At 36.2% G+C, this 14,520-nt stretch overlaps 3 protein-coding genes across 4 annotated transcripts; 1 reads left to right on the plus strand and 2 right to left on the minus strand.

The window, feature by feature from the left end:
- Window positions 1-1,637: 1,637 nt before the first annotated feature.
- Window positions 1,638-3,495, minus strand: LOC131674887 (uncharacterized). Its single transcript, XM_058953697.1, has 2 exons — window positions 3,315-3,495; window positions 1,638-3,171 (listed from the first exon to the last, which is right to left on the minus strand). The coding sequence occupies exons 1-2, from the start codon at window positions 3,315-3,317 to the stop codon at window positions 1,777-1,779; spliced, it is 1,398 nt and encodes a 465-aa protein (XP_058809680.1). The 5' UTR covers window positions 3,318-3,495; the 3' UTR covers window positions 1,638-1,776.
- A 4,128-nt stretch (window positions 3,496-7,623) lies between these two features.
- LOC131674890 (uncharacterized) lies at window positions 7,624-9,800 on the minus strand. Its single transcript, XM_058953705.1, has 2 exons — window positions 9,500-9,800; window positions 7,624-9,210 (listed from the first exon to the last, which is right to left on the minus strand). Exons 1-2 carry the CDS (start codon window positions 9,554-9,556, stop codon window positions 8,764-8,766), a joined length of 504 nt encoding a protein of 167 aa, XP_058809688.1. The 5' UTR covers window positions 9,557-9,800; the 3' UTR covers window positions 7,624-8,763.
- A 132-nt stretch (window positions 9,801-9,932) lies between these two features.
- LOC131674886 (ankyrin-2-like) lies at window positions 9,933-12,833 on the plus strand. 2 transcript variants are annotated; one of them, XM_058953695.1, is made up of 4 exons: window positions 9,933-10,084; window positions 10,162-10,261; window positions 10,325-10,850; window positions 10,982-12,833. In XM_058953695.1, exons 3-4 carry the CDS (start codon window positions 10,848-10,850, stop codon window positions 12,503-12,505), a joined length of 1,527 nt encoding a protein of 508 aa, XP_058809678.1. In that variant the 5' UTR covers window positions 9,933-10,084; window positions 10,162-10,261; window positions 10,325-10,847; the 3' UTR covers window positions 12,506-12,833. The 2 variants fall into 2 exon arrangements, with proteins under 2 accessions (XP_058809678.1, XP_058809679.1); XM_058953696.1 differs by having other exon boundaries at window positions 10,580-10,850.
- Window positions 12,834-14,520: the final 1,687 nt, after the last annotated feature.

The following is a 14,520-nucleotide window of genomic DNA, read 5'->3' on the forward strand; positions in this document are numbered from 1 at the left end:
TCCGTTTTTTTAATCGTACTTAACTTTATTTCATAAGCTGACAGATTTTAATTCGTAAATATGAATTTTTTTTTCTTTTTACGATCAACAACATTTTACGAAGGTAACTGTTGGTAACTCTGGAAGTTATATTAATTTTAATTTGAGTATTCAAATTTAAAACGTTCGTTCATAATGCATTGTCGATGGGTGACGACATTTTATTGATGAACAACATTAATACTTTTTTTTATTAATTTTTATACTTCAGAAAATAGTTACTATGCGCTCTCCACGCTCTCAAAACTTGTCTAAATTGAACTCAACGTAGTTTCGGAATCGGAACATTTTCAGAAATTTAAGATCACTGCTAGCACAAAAAATTCAAGTCAAGAATGGCATCTATTAAAAAATAATTCATGGTCCTCTGCAACATCGGCAAATGATGACAAAAATTAATTTATTATGAAAAGTGTGTGGATGAGGGATGTACTCATTTCCAGCTACATAAGAGGATGTATAATTTAATAAATTTTTTTTTAAATAAATGTCAATTAGATATCGATCAACTCTAAATTTTTTTAAGTATGGTATTAAAAATTGATGTTTGGAAACATTAAAAAACTAAACGTCATATTTATTGTTAGACAAAAAGTTGAAAGTATTAACTCATATTCGTTCCGTTGAAAATTTCACCCATTGTTAGTTTTTCTTCGTAATATATAACTTGTTTAATTTGATTTCCGAGATAATCATATCTTTCAATCTGTTTATAAACAGAAAGGTTATTAAAATCCATATACATACGTAACACAAATTGTTTCTACAGCACAGCGACTTATGATAAATGATACTTTGAACTTGAGAAACAGTAATCTCATTTTTATTGGTAATTTCTTTAAGTAAATCCAATATTTATTTAACTTTCATAGATTTCACATAAACTAACTTTATGTGAAATAATTTGAAAAATTCAAAACTAATAACCAATATATATGGTTTCAAAAGAAAAATTAAGTGAAGTAGATAAATAACTTAATGCACATTAAAAAATATTAGGAAGAATATACATCAGCAAATTTATATTAATCGCAATGAAAAAAATTAAAGTAATAAATGATGCCATCAAATTTACAAGGTATTTTTGTTAAGGTCGTAACAGAACAACTAAAGATGTGTCTCGAGTGAATTTCACATAAATATACGATTACGAATATAGCTGATTCGAATTTAAGAATATCGGCAATGAACATGCGAATATTTCATCGAAGCAATAACAGTGAATTTTTCAATAAAAAACTTTGCAATTTGCCGCCACTATCGTCTGTAATGCGTTCATGACTCATCTACAGTGACGACGATACTTGGGGTGTGTTTCGACTCCATTATACTATGGAGATCCTAAAATAATAATACATACAAATTTACCTGATTTCCGAGTACAGAGTTTATTATACGACTTTTTGTCGGGTTATTGGTAACTGAAATTTATTGATGCCCAAACTGACAGTGCATTTTTACCTCCAATTAAATCTGATAGATTTTCATTCGTGTTTGCAAAGATGTTAGGTCGTTCATGATTTGATTTACCTAAGTGAACAAAAATTCTTGTAATTCTCGAAAAATCATCGGGCGAACTTATCGACGAGTACACAAAGAAAACAGACAGAAAAGTATCTTTGTAAAATTTATTTCAGAGACAATTTTGACAAATTTCACATTGAGCCAAAGTCATTTATAAAAGCAATGATTACACAGAACAACACATGATTACGTAAATAATATCGAGGTCATCATTTAATTAGTTTCAAAAGATAATAGATCTTCGTAAGTCAAGTAATCCTCGATCATTTGAACGAGGTTCATGTTAAAATTCACGTGCTCGAAAATCTGCAAAAGTTGCTCAAACGCCGCGCATCTTAAATTGTTATTCATGATAAACGCTTTCGTCATGTTTCTTTGCGCCAAAGTAAGATAATACCAAAGTAGCGGAAGCTGTCGACTTTCCTTTACCTTGTTGTGAAGAATGTTTTCATTATTGAAATAATGCGCGATATCTTTAGGCTCGCTAATAATAATGTCAAGCGCTGAGCAGCCATCGAAGATCATAAACCTTTTCATTAATTTCACGTGGTCCCGTAAAAGTGTGAAATAGCTAGAAAGAACCATGTCTGCAGTTATGCGATCCAATGTTTGCTCGAAAATAGGCAAACTTTGAGCTTCGTAAAGAGCCAACTTCGCTAACATAATGGATGTCGGTCTGAAGTCGCCCAATTGATCCATGGCCGTACGACCTTGATTATCCAACAATTGCACGTCAGCGCCGTACTCTAATAACAACTCGACACACTTTTGATTGCCAAGAGAAAACAATGGCGTATATTTGAACAGACCTCTGACATTCGGATCGGCGCCAGATTCTAGCAAGTATCGAACGTTGTTAACAGCGTGATAGTGGGTGGCGAAGTGCAGTGGGGTCATATCACGACACAAACCATTCACGTCCACTACTTTTCCTTGAAGCAGTTCCCTAACATCCACTTTGCTATTAGCAAACAGATGCGCGAGTATATTTTCTCGGTATTTCGCTGTCAGATGTTCATCTACGTTGCAATCTAATAGCATTCTAATAGCTTGGGATCTGCCCTTTTGCAACGTGTTTTCCAAAATTCTCACGGAAACATCATCAATGAAATTAGCGGCCATTAGCTGCTTGACGTAATGCTTCAACGATGCCAAGTTTGTGTTCGGATCGTTGATTAAAGCCACCATTTTAAATATAAATATCGAGCGTCTAAAGCTTGCATCAGGACCATGCATCAACAATGACTTGGTATTTTCCGCGTACATCGATTTTATGGCCAAATCGACGAGGAGATGAGACTCATTGTGCGGAATCGCTCTCGTCTGATCGAGGACCTTAGCTGTCACATCGGCCATCTCCATGATCAGTACAAATTCCAATGCACACTTGGCTTTCACAATAATTCTAACTAAGTTATCGCAGGAGATTTTTCTTTTCCTCAACAAGTCCAAGAATTGCTGGATGTGATCCACCTCCAAGACATCACGATTGCGAATCAGATCGTCCACCCAACCAAATGTTTTTTCATCCTGATCTTCGTCCGAATCGGATATTGCCACGTTTTCTAACCGCTTTGTCAGGTTCCTTACGTGCCTTCTCCTGCGAGGCTGTCGATCGAGGAAAGTTTTTTTTAGTTTTTTTAGTTTCCGCTAGGCATGCAATTGTATCTCGCGATTTTGCCTTTCGCAGAAAATCCATTGTGTATTGGCAAATTGCGAGTAGCGTTATTTGGAAATAATTTTTAACGTACCATTTTGATGCTGATGGGAAAACTGTGGCAACGAGACGTGAGAGGTTGAGCGTCGCACGTCAATCGTATAGATGTGTTTACCTGACTGCCACCAAGAGCCTGCAATCAGCTACTGTGCTGCGGCATCGATGTACTTACAGTTCCGTGGCAAATCCGAAACAGCTCGGTCAATCGCGATGAAAGCGAACGAGGCACTTAGGGATATGGGATTATAGTTGCGAGGCGTGCTGGATTAAGCACGAATAGTCATGCGTTTCATCTCTTCGGTCGTCACCTACTCTTCTCATGATTTACATGTTATTGAGAATAGGAGACTCTCGAGTGGGTTTCACCAAACGTTCAATGATCAATTTCATTTTAAACACTTGTCAAACCATAAACTATCAGGGTATCACTGCAAACATGTCTTTTCAACAATATTCAACAAGTTATCAAATTTGGCTAGAAACAAATGGGGCTATATCTCAAAAAGTGTGCTTTTTATTTTAAAAATTCTTTCTCCGTCAGATTCCTTTGGATCTTTCATGTACGAATCAACATTAAAATAAATAAAGCGGGCATCGCGTAAGAAGCAGCAGGGGACAATGAACGTTGCCCCGGTTTGATTCAACCGATCATCCCATCGCCGTACCTGCACAGACATTAACCCAAATTAGGTGCATTAATCTTGATCTTTCAAAATAGTGTTAAATTGGTTATTTAATAGATGCTCCGTCGTGCGAATGATAGTCACGAACACTTACTGTCCGTGTCCGATTACACAAGAGAGCGAGAGCGGCGCATCGTCCTTGAACTTACATCATAATGAAGTTTTTTATGATTAGTTATCAGATCTTTTCTCCTTTACAAATCGCATTTTCGTAGTATTTCTTCAAAACTGCATGTACGCTTTTTTAAAATTAAGGCGATTCAGTGCACGAAGTTCAGAGATTATTTATGAATATTTGTATTGTTTATCTTTGTAGCCATGTAAAATTTCTAAATATTTCATGGTAAAGTTTGCATACTTTTACAGATAATACACAGACACTTATGTAGCGAAGCGAGAAAGCTTTGGAATTGATATTTTATTATCTCTCAATGAAGTAGTTACATGATAAAAAAGTAACATTTTATAGACAAAAACTTATGTTTTCAATTGGTATGTAGCAAAGCATAGATAGCTGTGTTATAAACTACAAGTTATAAATAAAAATATCGCTAAAAAGTGCCAAAAATTGATACCCACGCGCAAGACTAATTCGCTTAAATTCTTGGATAATTCGTTCTAATACATATTAATATCTCTAAATCGATACATATGTTCAAGGGAATATTTATAAGTAAACCAGTTTATGTCAAGTTTCGGAAAAACTATCTGAAACTATAGATTTCGAGAAATACCTCCAATTTTTTGTGTTGATTAGTGCGTTCCGCGCTCTCTTTTTCATTTTTTTTTCGCATTCATTTCAATTCACGAATATCGATCAAAACTTTTTGATATTGAGGTTCAAGGACTTGGGGAGTATCGCAGGTTACAAAGCTCGAGCATTAAGACAGATGAAGCAACAAAGAGCACGGCTGAGGAATCAAAATTCTCTTATCATATATAAATAAAGATATATGCTTTTTGATTGCTTAGCTTGATTCTTTTTTTGATGCATTTTTTACTTCGATTTGTCCCTTTTTAATTTTAGTTTTCTTTCATTTTTTATTTATTTGAAAGGGAGAAAAAAGTGATTTTTTGATATATTTGAGGTTCTGTAATATAAAATTTTTTTTCTGAAAACCAACTACCCTTTTTTTTTAATTTATTTAATCAAATTGAACCCTATTGGGTTATTTTGCTAAACTACCCTTTAAAACCAATATCTTAGATTTTAGTTTTTTTTATTACAGAGATATCATAGATTCCAATTAAGCATTCCATTCAAGTATAATCAATCACATTTATTATCTGCTCAACGTGTAATTAATCTTAACTAAATAAATTATTCAACCTGCTGAATGCAATTTTACTACTGTTTGCTTGCTACCATCACCTAAAAACTATATATATATTAATAACATGCATGGAAAATAAACAATTTATTGCCGATAAAAAAATATTCGCAGGATATTATACTCGTTTTTAATGTAAATTGATTATAACTTTTAATTGTATTTGTAAATGAAAATTATTTGATTTATTTAGTTAGACGTTAGTTGTGTAGTTATATATTTACTATTTTCTCAATATTCATTAATTATTAGTTATTAACTAAATGGTTATATAAATGTATATTAACATCGGTAATAATTTTTGCGAAGTTTCTTTTTCAGTGAAGAGTCAAGAGAAATAGATCGATCAATCAAGACAATAAGGACACTTAAGACTAAAGAGAAAAACAGATTAAGGCGAGACACAGGAACTAAATAAGAAAAGATTGTGTTCCTTTCAATTTTTCAAAAATCTGACCACACCTTCCGTATTTCGTACAGACATTGTCGGGCTAGCTAGTTGAACAATGCACCAATAAATTATAGTGCTTTTAACTCTAGCGGCCTTCTATAAAGATTTGGCTATTGATAATATTTGTAAATCTGAGGATTGAACCCGAAATTCGAAAGTTACGGTAAATGTGTTTTGCTGACCGTTACCGTTTGTAACAATATGTCTAGGCAATTTATTTTCCTCAAATATTGTCCCTTTGAATTGCACCACACAATCTCTGAGCAATATCTTATATAACATAATATAATAAAATATATAACAAAATATAATTAGTAATCAAACTAACTCACCTCAAGTGTAGTTCAATCATAATTATATAAATTATCTCGTTCGTAAACCCTCCTTCCCTGTGTACGAGTATATGTATGTATAATAGAATACCAAGCTAACAGATCTGCTGTTTATGACAGTAGTATGCTTTCTCGAAGTGTATAAAATTGTTTACATATTGAAAGTAAATTTTGTTTGTAAGAAATTTGACAAATTCAGTTACATTTTATTCTATTATTTAGAATATCAAGTATTTTATTATTAGACTGAAAAAATGTGAAGGTCAAAAGATTTGAACCGACTTGTCTCGGATAAGATCATGCAAGATAAATATTACTCAAAATATAAGAATTACGAATAATCGATAAAACTTTGTAAATTCAATAAATATCGGTTAATTATCGATAGAATTAATCCAATTGTAAGGTAATTTTATTTGCAAAGTGATCCACCTGTACTTTAAACGGTTTGAAAAGGCTTGGACACAGTAAACGTAGTACGGAAAAATCGTGAAAAATGGAATGCTTTTTATAAAATTACGATCAATCGACTTAAAATCAAACCAGTTCTAGATTTAAATAGGATAAACATAAATGCAAACTTTCGTAAAAATAGCTCAGACTCTTCTATCGCAACTGATTTGAAACTGTGCATAACTAAAACAGGAAAAAAAAAACTGAAATTTCTTAAATAGAAAAATCGCGTGGAACGTGCTATTTTCAATGCACTTTTCCTGCCGAGCGTGCGGGAAAACCACACTTTCTCCGCGGAGAGTCGAAATGTAGATTCTTGTCTCGTGTAGCATTGATGCTCCAGCGAAACGAGACGAGAATTTTTTTCAAATACATAGTGCACTGCTGCTATTCATGTCAAATAATATTGATTTATCATGATGTCATTAAGTAAATTGAGACCTTAAGACGAGTAGGGATTCCCTCAATTTAATTGTGTTATAGTGGCCAGCAATGAGAGATACAGAGGAGGAGCCGTTCAAAAATGTATTATTTTTCGATTGCCCCCAACGGAGCGATAACTTTCTATAAATAGACGTTGAGTAATTTAGAAGTGCACAGTTGAGTGGCTAGATGTAACTTGAGCCGGTGCGAGGAAGGGAAACAAAGAAATATTGGGGAAACCCGGAAATTAGCGCATTGTGCCAGTGCAGATAGGATGAAATCGACTGGACAATTTGCCACAATTCATAAAAGGCGCTGTTGAACTGAACAATAAAACTGAACGTACACAAAACAGAAATGAATTTTCATTTGCATAGGCAGACGCCATTCAGGCTCCTATTTAGCCGATTAGCACCGACGACTGTTAATAGCTGCGATGCCTCGGCGTTTCTTTGGCAACAATGACAAAGAGCAGCACAACGAAATGGACGAGAAAGTTTCCTTTTCGAATCTTATTATTCTTCAACTAATGAATGCCTCACTGTAATCTTTTTCGTTTATTTTCTTGTATTCATTTTCATACCCTGTGATGAATATATTTCAATTGTCAAAACTGAAAATTCAGTTATACATTAAGTAGTCCCATAATTGAAAATGATATATAAACGATGTCATTTATTGATTAATAAATATGCAGTAACATAGACAGTTGATGATCATGATTTCAAAGCGCTATCAATGAAAATTCAATTTTTTATAATCCAAACAGTTTTAAAAACACAACAAAGATTGTAAACAAGTTCTCGTAGTTTTCTGTAATTATATTGTGTATCCTTCGCAACGTAAATAACAGACTTCTATAAATATTCTTAATTACTGAATAAATTACTCAAACAATCTATATTAAATTCATGTTAACTATACTGATACACTTTTCGAACTTTTAATCGTATGCAAGAATATGCAGTAATGTTTTATGAGCGTACACAACGCATTTATATACAACAGCCAATCACAGCTCGAATAAAAATATTACATTTTTATCTGGTTGACGTTTTGCGAAGGGCATGGTAGGTCACAAGCCAAGGCTACGAAAGTATTGGCAATCCATAGCGCACGTAAATTGTGAAACGCGCGCTATGGGCTTGCTAACGTCGCGGCCACGAGTCGCACGCGACTTTTTTGCCCAGCGCGGCTGGATAATGCCACTTTCGGGCCTCTGGATAAAGAAAACGACTGCCCTCTATTACTGGGAGACGTGTTCGAGTAGTCGATCACCGAGGCTCACACGTTTACGCAGCATGAAATAATTTAGAATTCAAAAGCGGAAAATCATTACAGTACATAACTTGACGATACTGAGCTTCCTTTTATTTGAATTTTCATGTGTAGTCAGGTTAAAGTGCGTATTTTTTATTTCGGCTTCTGATTATACTTCAAGGCACTAATCAAATATTATACTCGGCGTATAATAGTCAATAATAATGTGATTTATTGATTCGGTCGGTCAGTGATCGAACAAAGATATACTTTTAAGTATATTCAGTAACGATATTCGTTGAAATCTGCACGGCGTCGAACGTTACGATGAAATCTAATAGACTCGTGGCTTGAAATGATGCTAAAGTCGAAAATAACAAGATTTCAGAACTCCATCGAAATCACGTATTTCTTGTAGTCAGAAATTATAAATCGGAAAACAATGTGCTTGAACACTCAACTGAAACTAGCACAGGTCACAAAGTATTTTTAGATCAAATAAATTCAGTCAGGACGTGTCAGGTCGATTCCTCTAAAGGAATTTTGCAAATTACGAAAATTTCAATTTCCATTTCTTCGAACAAGTCAGCTCGTGACGTTTCTTCATGAAAACATGGTCGAAAATTCGCTGGCATCCGGAGCATCTGTTGTTCACCTTGTGTTTCTTCAGATGCTTGATGTATGCGCTGATTTCGAACAACTTTGTCTTGCAGCACTCGCAGATGTAGTGCTTTGGAGTTGCGAAAATTTGACGGTCTTCGGCGTTGCTGGGTACTTTCGGGCCCAGGAAAAAGTCAGGATTCTTGATGAACCCTTTGCGTTTCATCGCTTGCTCGAGTTTCGCGGACATCAGTCTCAACTTGATCATCCACGTACTGTTGGAAATGGTGGACAAGTCGAAGGAACGTCGCGTTCGTTTGACGAAAAACCTTTCGGCAACACGGTCGTTCAATTCTCTGTCGTCTTGCTGAGAAGGGAAGTCGGTTGCAGTGAAAGCCTGCAAAAGACAACCATTCTGTAGCGCATCTTATCATTTTTGTCGATGCACGACACAAACAATGACGCGAACAGTGCGATGAAGATTGCAATTGCATTGCCACAAAATCATCTCTCAACGATACTCATTTCGAACATTAGACATATAGAAATATCACATTATTGACAGTGGTCAATTCGTAGCAGCAAACACGGCACAACGAAAAAATATTCATACCAAGAGAGAGAGAGAGAGAGAGAGAGAGAGAGAGAGAGTGAGAGAGAGAGAGAGCTAGAATACACAAACATACCAAGCCTGACGTTAATGCGTTATTTGCTTCGGACGAAAAGTCTTCATCAAAGTCCATTGCCCAGCGTCCGTAACTCGAAATCAACAAAGCACTGCGAAACAATAAGATGTAGATTCGAGCGGAAAGCGACGAATTGTCTTAGTTGCGCAACATGCGCTATCCGACGAAAAGTTTTTGTGAAAGCTCACTTCGCAACGTAATGTCCCTTAAAAAGAGCGCGTCAGAGTGCGTTTTTCTTTTCATTCAGCAGATCGATCGATTGCGTTAAACATGTAATTGGCAATATCAAGCAACGATCCAATTTACACTAACGACCCCACGAAAAGCGAATCTCCCGGCAAGCGGAGTCGCGGGCTTAGAGAGCCCTAAGAAATAATCCTCTTAAGGCACTCGATAAACCTGCGTTCGCGTCCCAGTTTGCCGTCGCCTTGCCTAAATCGCATCGTATACCTTCAGTGCTGTAAATCAACTGACGAGACGAGCAGCATGTGCGATAATTTTCTAAAACTTTCATCGACGCCTTGTTCATTTCCATAGGAGCATTACGTGTCATTTTAGCGGAAGATACATTAACCACCATAGCCAGTAAGTGATTTGTTATTATTGCATTATATGGCAAATATAAAGATTTTAATACAAAGTCAAACGTTTGTGTTTGGAAGGTGGCTGCAACCGCTAAATAACAACTTGCATGCGATTTGGAAAAGTACAGTATTTTTTCATGACATATCCGCTCAATCGAGACACCGATTCTCACAAGATGTACGTACCGTGGTATTGTATCCTAGACCTTTTTTTCTATAATTATTTCATTAAATTCACCAGCTCATTGACGATCTCTGCTACCTGGTTTAATTAATACGATGTGCATAATTGAATCCGAATTAGCGAGCCAAAACTTTCGTATGCGTCACCTATTCGCTTTATTGTACGGCGTTAGTGATTGACATTTAAATGCAACGACGGACATAGTGCTACTCTGTTGTGGCCTGAGTACTTACACCGGACGATCGCCGATTATACATGTCGACGCAATAAATCGCACAAATCGCCGACTATTGCTTGACTTTATTCACACAGAGGACGTGATAGCTTGACAGAGGGCGATTCGCAGAGGAACGTATAACTGGAGTGGGACTCCTTCTCAGCAGCACCGTTGATCGGCCTAGCATCCGCAGCCCTATATTTCCTGTATATTTTATCTATCAATAGCACTTTGACTTTAGAGCACATCCGCAAAATCGAAGTTCGTCCGATCTCCCGACCGAGCGAGCACCGTAATTGAATCTCATAGCGGAATAGAGACTTCGATCTCCAGACCGAAATCTTCACTTTTGACATCGCCAAAATGGTATGGGCGAGTATTTACTTGCTTTACTTGCGATTATGCAATCTATAATGAAAAATATAGCATAATGCATCTCGGTGCATTGGCAATATTAAATGATCGTGCGTTTTTACATTTTCCATGCTTTTTTTGAGCTCCCCGACGAGATCCCACAAGCGCCCGCCAGCAAATGCCAACCGTTGAACCGGGGTGACGCCGGCGGCGATAACCCGTTTGATGGCACGCCATTACACGCAGCAGCCAGGGACAACGATGCGAGTCTGGCGGAGAGTTTCTTGGCTTCGGGACACTACGTGGACGCGAAGGACGAATCCGGTGTCACTCCGCTCGTGCTGGCTATCAATTTGAATCACTTCAACGTGGCGACCATTCTGATGGATTACGAGGCCGACATGTATGCCGTCGACCCGAAATCCCAGAAAACGGTTTTGGGAATTATATTCGACCGGCCATCCAGTCTGCCGCCTGCGATAGTTGCACGCGCTGTACATGCCTTGCGCGACTGCAATATAGCTCCAAATGTAAAAGCTGCGCTTTTGGTTAGAGCAGAGTGTCACCTTGAGCTTGTGACGTACTTCAAGAACAGCCCGCTAACAGCGATGTTCTTGAAACTTAAGCCCGATGGTGACGGTGACGAATTGTACGCGGCGCTTCAGCATACAATGATGAAAACAGACATCGATAATGTTTACGTTCTTCTCAAGTACGGCTTTAAATGGGCTGCGCTGGCAGCGGTTGTGTTTTATCGAATCGTGCTCCATTATGCAAATAGCGCATCTTCAATGCTAAATAGGCTTGCTGTCATCTATTTGGAGAAATTGAGCCCGTGGCACCTTGTAAACAAGCATACATTCGAATTTTTTCGCGCTGCATTTAGTGATTCTAGCGAAGACTGCATAAGAACACTGCTAAATTGCAAGGTTAACGAACCTTTTAGAGATAAGTACGGGGAAGATCTGGTAGCTCATGTGTTTGGCAATACCCACTTCCGCGCGGTACTCGTGATGTTCAATCGACAATTCGACGCGAATGCTCGAGGAGCAGCCGGATACACCGGACTGCACTTTGCCGTCAGATCCAACTCGGCAGACAACGTGCGTTTTCTGCTGGAAAGGGGCGCCAGCATTGATCTTAAAAACGAGCGCGATCGAACCCCCCTTGTAGAAGCTGTAGTTCATTATCGACAGAATCTCGTCATGCTGCTCTTGCAGAACGGGGCCGACATTAGAGCCGTGCTCCATCCGAAGACGCCGCGTTTTGATCCTTTCAGCAACACCTTCTGCTTGGTTTTGCAAGAGCAAATAATTGCCCAGCTGGTGTTGAGCGAGGTACTGGGCGTGCAGATTGAACCAGCCGTGCGCAAACGTATGGATAGCAATAAAAGGTGTATGGATTTCTACCATTGTTTTCATATGCAAATTTCGGACATCAAGTGCACGCAATTAGTAGGATCCTTGTCGCTATTTACTGCCATTACGGGCAGTATTGAAGAGATTGCGCCACACGTCATGCACGTCGACATAGATGAATTGGTCAAAAATTTTGAATCGAACTTTCAATTCCATTACTTTTTCAACTGTGCGCTAAAGGAACAATTGCATCAGGCAGATAAGTTGAATGACATCCGTCGCGGATACTGGTCAATCTGCCCCGAATGATATCGCCGTGATTTTAGATTTTGTTTTTTTGATGGGATCAATTTTTTAAGCGTATCGTGACTCGAGCTTCCAAGCTGTCGAATATTATGTAACTGTTAGACTGATGTTTTGTAAATTACGACCGATTTAGTGCTTATTGACATATCTCAATATCTTATCCGACTATACGTAGATTTTTTAATGCTTCATGAACTGTATTTTTATTTATTATATTTTTATTTAATTTTTTGTAATTAATATGTAAATATATGTGTGCAATCCGACTTTCCGTGTTGTTATGAATGATGTCAATATTCAATTATTGTTAGAGATATTAAGAAAAGTTCATTTGCAGAGATGATGTTTAAGAATTCTTTTCAACCTCTAAAAATGCTTCTCGATAATAAAAAATACGTGTCTCTTATTTGTTATGTTCTACAACATATTACAGTCACATGAAAATTGGAGACGAACAACTCCGAAGGGTTCCTTATAACTAAATTATTAATATGGTATCAATGGTGTATCGAGTAGCACTGGAACATTCATAAAACTATTGAACATTTTGCACATCAATTTCATACCAGTCGTTGTTAAATTGAAGAGAGTATAGTAATTTTCGACAGCACAAAGCATTTCTGCTGACTTGCACTTACGTCAACGGATTTGGCCTAATATAAATTTTCGTTTTTCATTTTTTTTAAAAAGTATGAAAAATTGTTTTTGTCCCGGCGCTTTTCAAAACTCTTCTGTTTCTGATGCATCAGAGGCAGATTCAGTATCATACTCTGGAGTGGTGAAACCAAAATGACCGTCATCAAAATAAAATAAATATTGAATTATAAAGAAATCATATAATTTTCTAAATTGATAACGTATGGAACATATTTCATTAAACTTGAAAAGTTGTTGACCATTCACTTGTTAATTACAAGTATTCAATAAATAATTGTGTTTATTTTCTACACAATATACATATGCATGAAATTCGTATGCCTTTCGTACATAACACATACAAAATATGTATGAAATATGCACAAAATATGTATGATTTATAAACTATAAATCGGTAATCAATTGCTGGATTGCATATTCCCTGTTATTCTAGCTTTCGTAAAGTATATTGTTCTAGAAACCAAAATAATTATCCTAACTATTTTATCATGAGAATTCATCGTTCGTTTGTAGCCATTCTAGTTTTATTAATTCTGGTTATAAATTGTAATAAATCAAACAAAAAACTGATAGTTATTAAAAAATACGTAGAAAATAGGTTTTTCTGAGCACTATTCAATGAGGAAGTTGTACAGACTGTACCTGTTTTCTCAGAGATAAGAAATGCTGATTAGAACCCAAATCGGCACTCCAGTAAACAGCGATACGTCCTACATATTTGCAAAGATTTTCTGATAAGGTTCTCGTCAGTATTTCTTTTTTTTTCGAAGTAAATATCGGTTTAAGCAACTGTATTTTGTGTAGCTTAAGTGATAGGTTAAAATCACACAAATATCAGCATTATATAAGCGGAAGTCATTTATATTTATTTTATAAAAGTATAATGGACAAGCTAAAAAATGAAAAAGAAAAACAAATAATAGATAACGCAAGCAAAAGAACCGATTAATTCAAAATGAAGTTAAGACTTACATTGCTAGTGTTAACGCCGACTATCTCTGTAAGATATGGCACAATAATACATTTTATTTTACTAGATATTTTATCTTCTCATTAAAAATGGCGTTATTTATATTTTCTTATCCAGACTAATATCAGCAAGCAAGAGATGTGAATTTAACGAATTTCCCTCGAGCAACTGCAATGATATGAAAAAAAAAATCTAAAATTCAACGTAAAATACAAGGAAATATCCATCTTATGCACAAAAATGATTCTTTTGAACCTCAGTCAAATAATTCAGACAATGATAATACAGAAGGAAATAATGATACCATGTGAAAAAATATTTTTACTAACAAATGCATAAGTTTCAACCCCTTAATTCACAAATAATCTTCGTGAGACAGACTATATATGGA

This window comes from Phymastichus coffea, unplaced genomic scaffold, assembly GCF_024137745.1.
Source record: "Phymastichus coffea isolate CEN01 unplaced genomic scaffold, Cenicafe_Pcof_1.1 PCOF00332, whole genome shotgun sequence".
Taxonomy (NCBI): Eukaryota; Metazoa; Arthropoda; class Insecta; order Hymenoptera; family Eulophidae; genus Phymastichus; species Phymastichus coffea.

Excerpts from the sequence above, each read along its gene's own strand:
- LOC131674890 (XM_058953705.1), bottom strand. The coding sequence starts at position 9,556 with ATGGACTTTGATGAAGACTTTTCGTCCGAAGCAAATAACGCATTAACG. Across the intron at positions 9,211-9,499 it reads ACGCATTAACGTCAGGCTTG|GCTTTCACTGCAACCGACTT; the intron begins GTATGTTTGTGT and ends TGTCTTTTGCAG.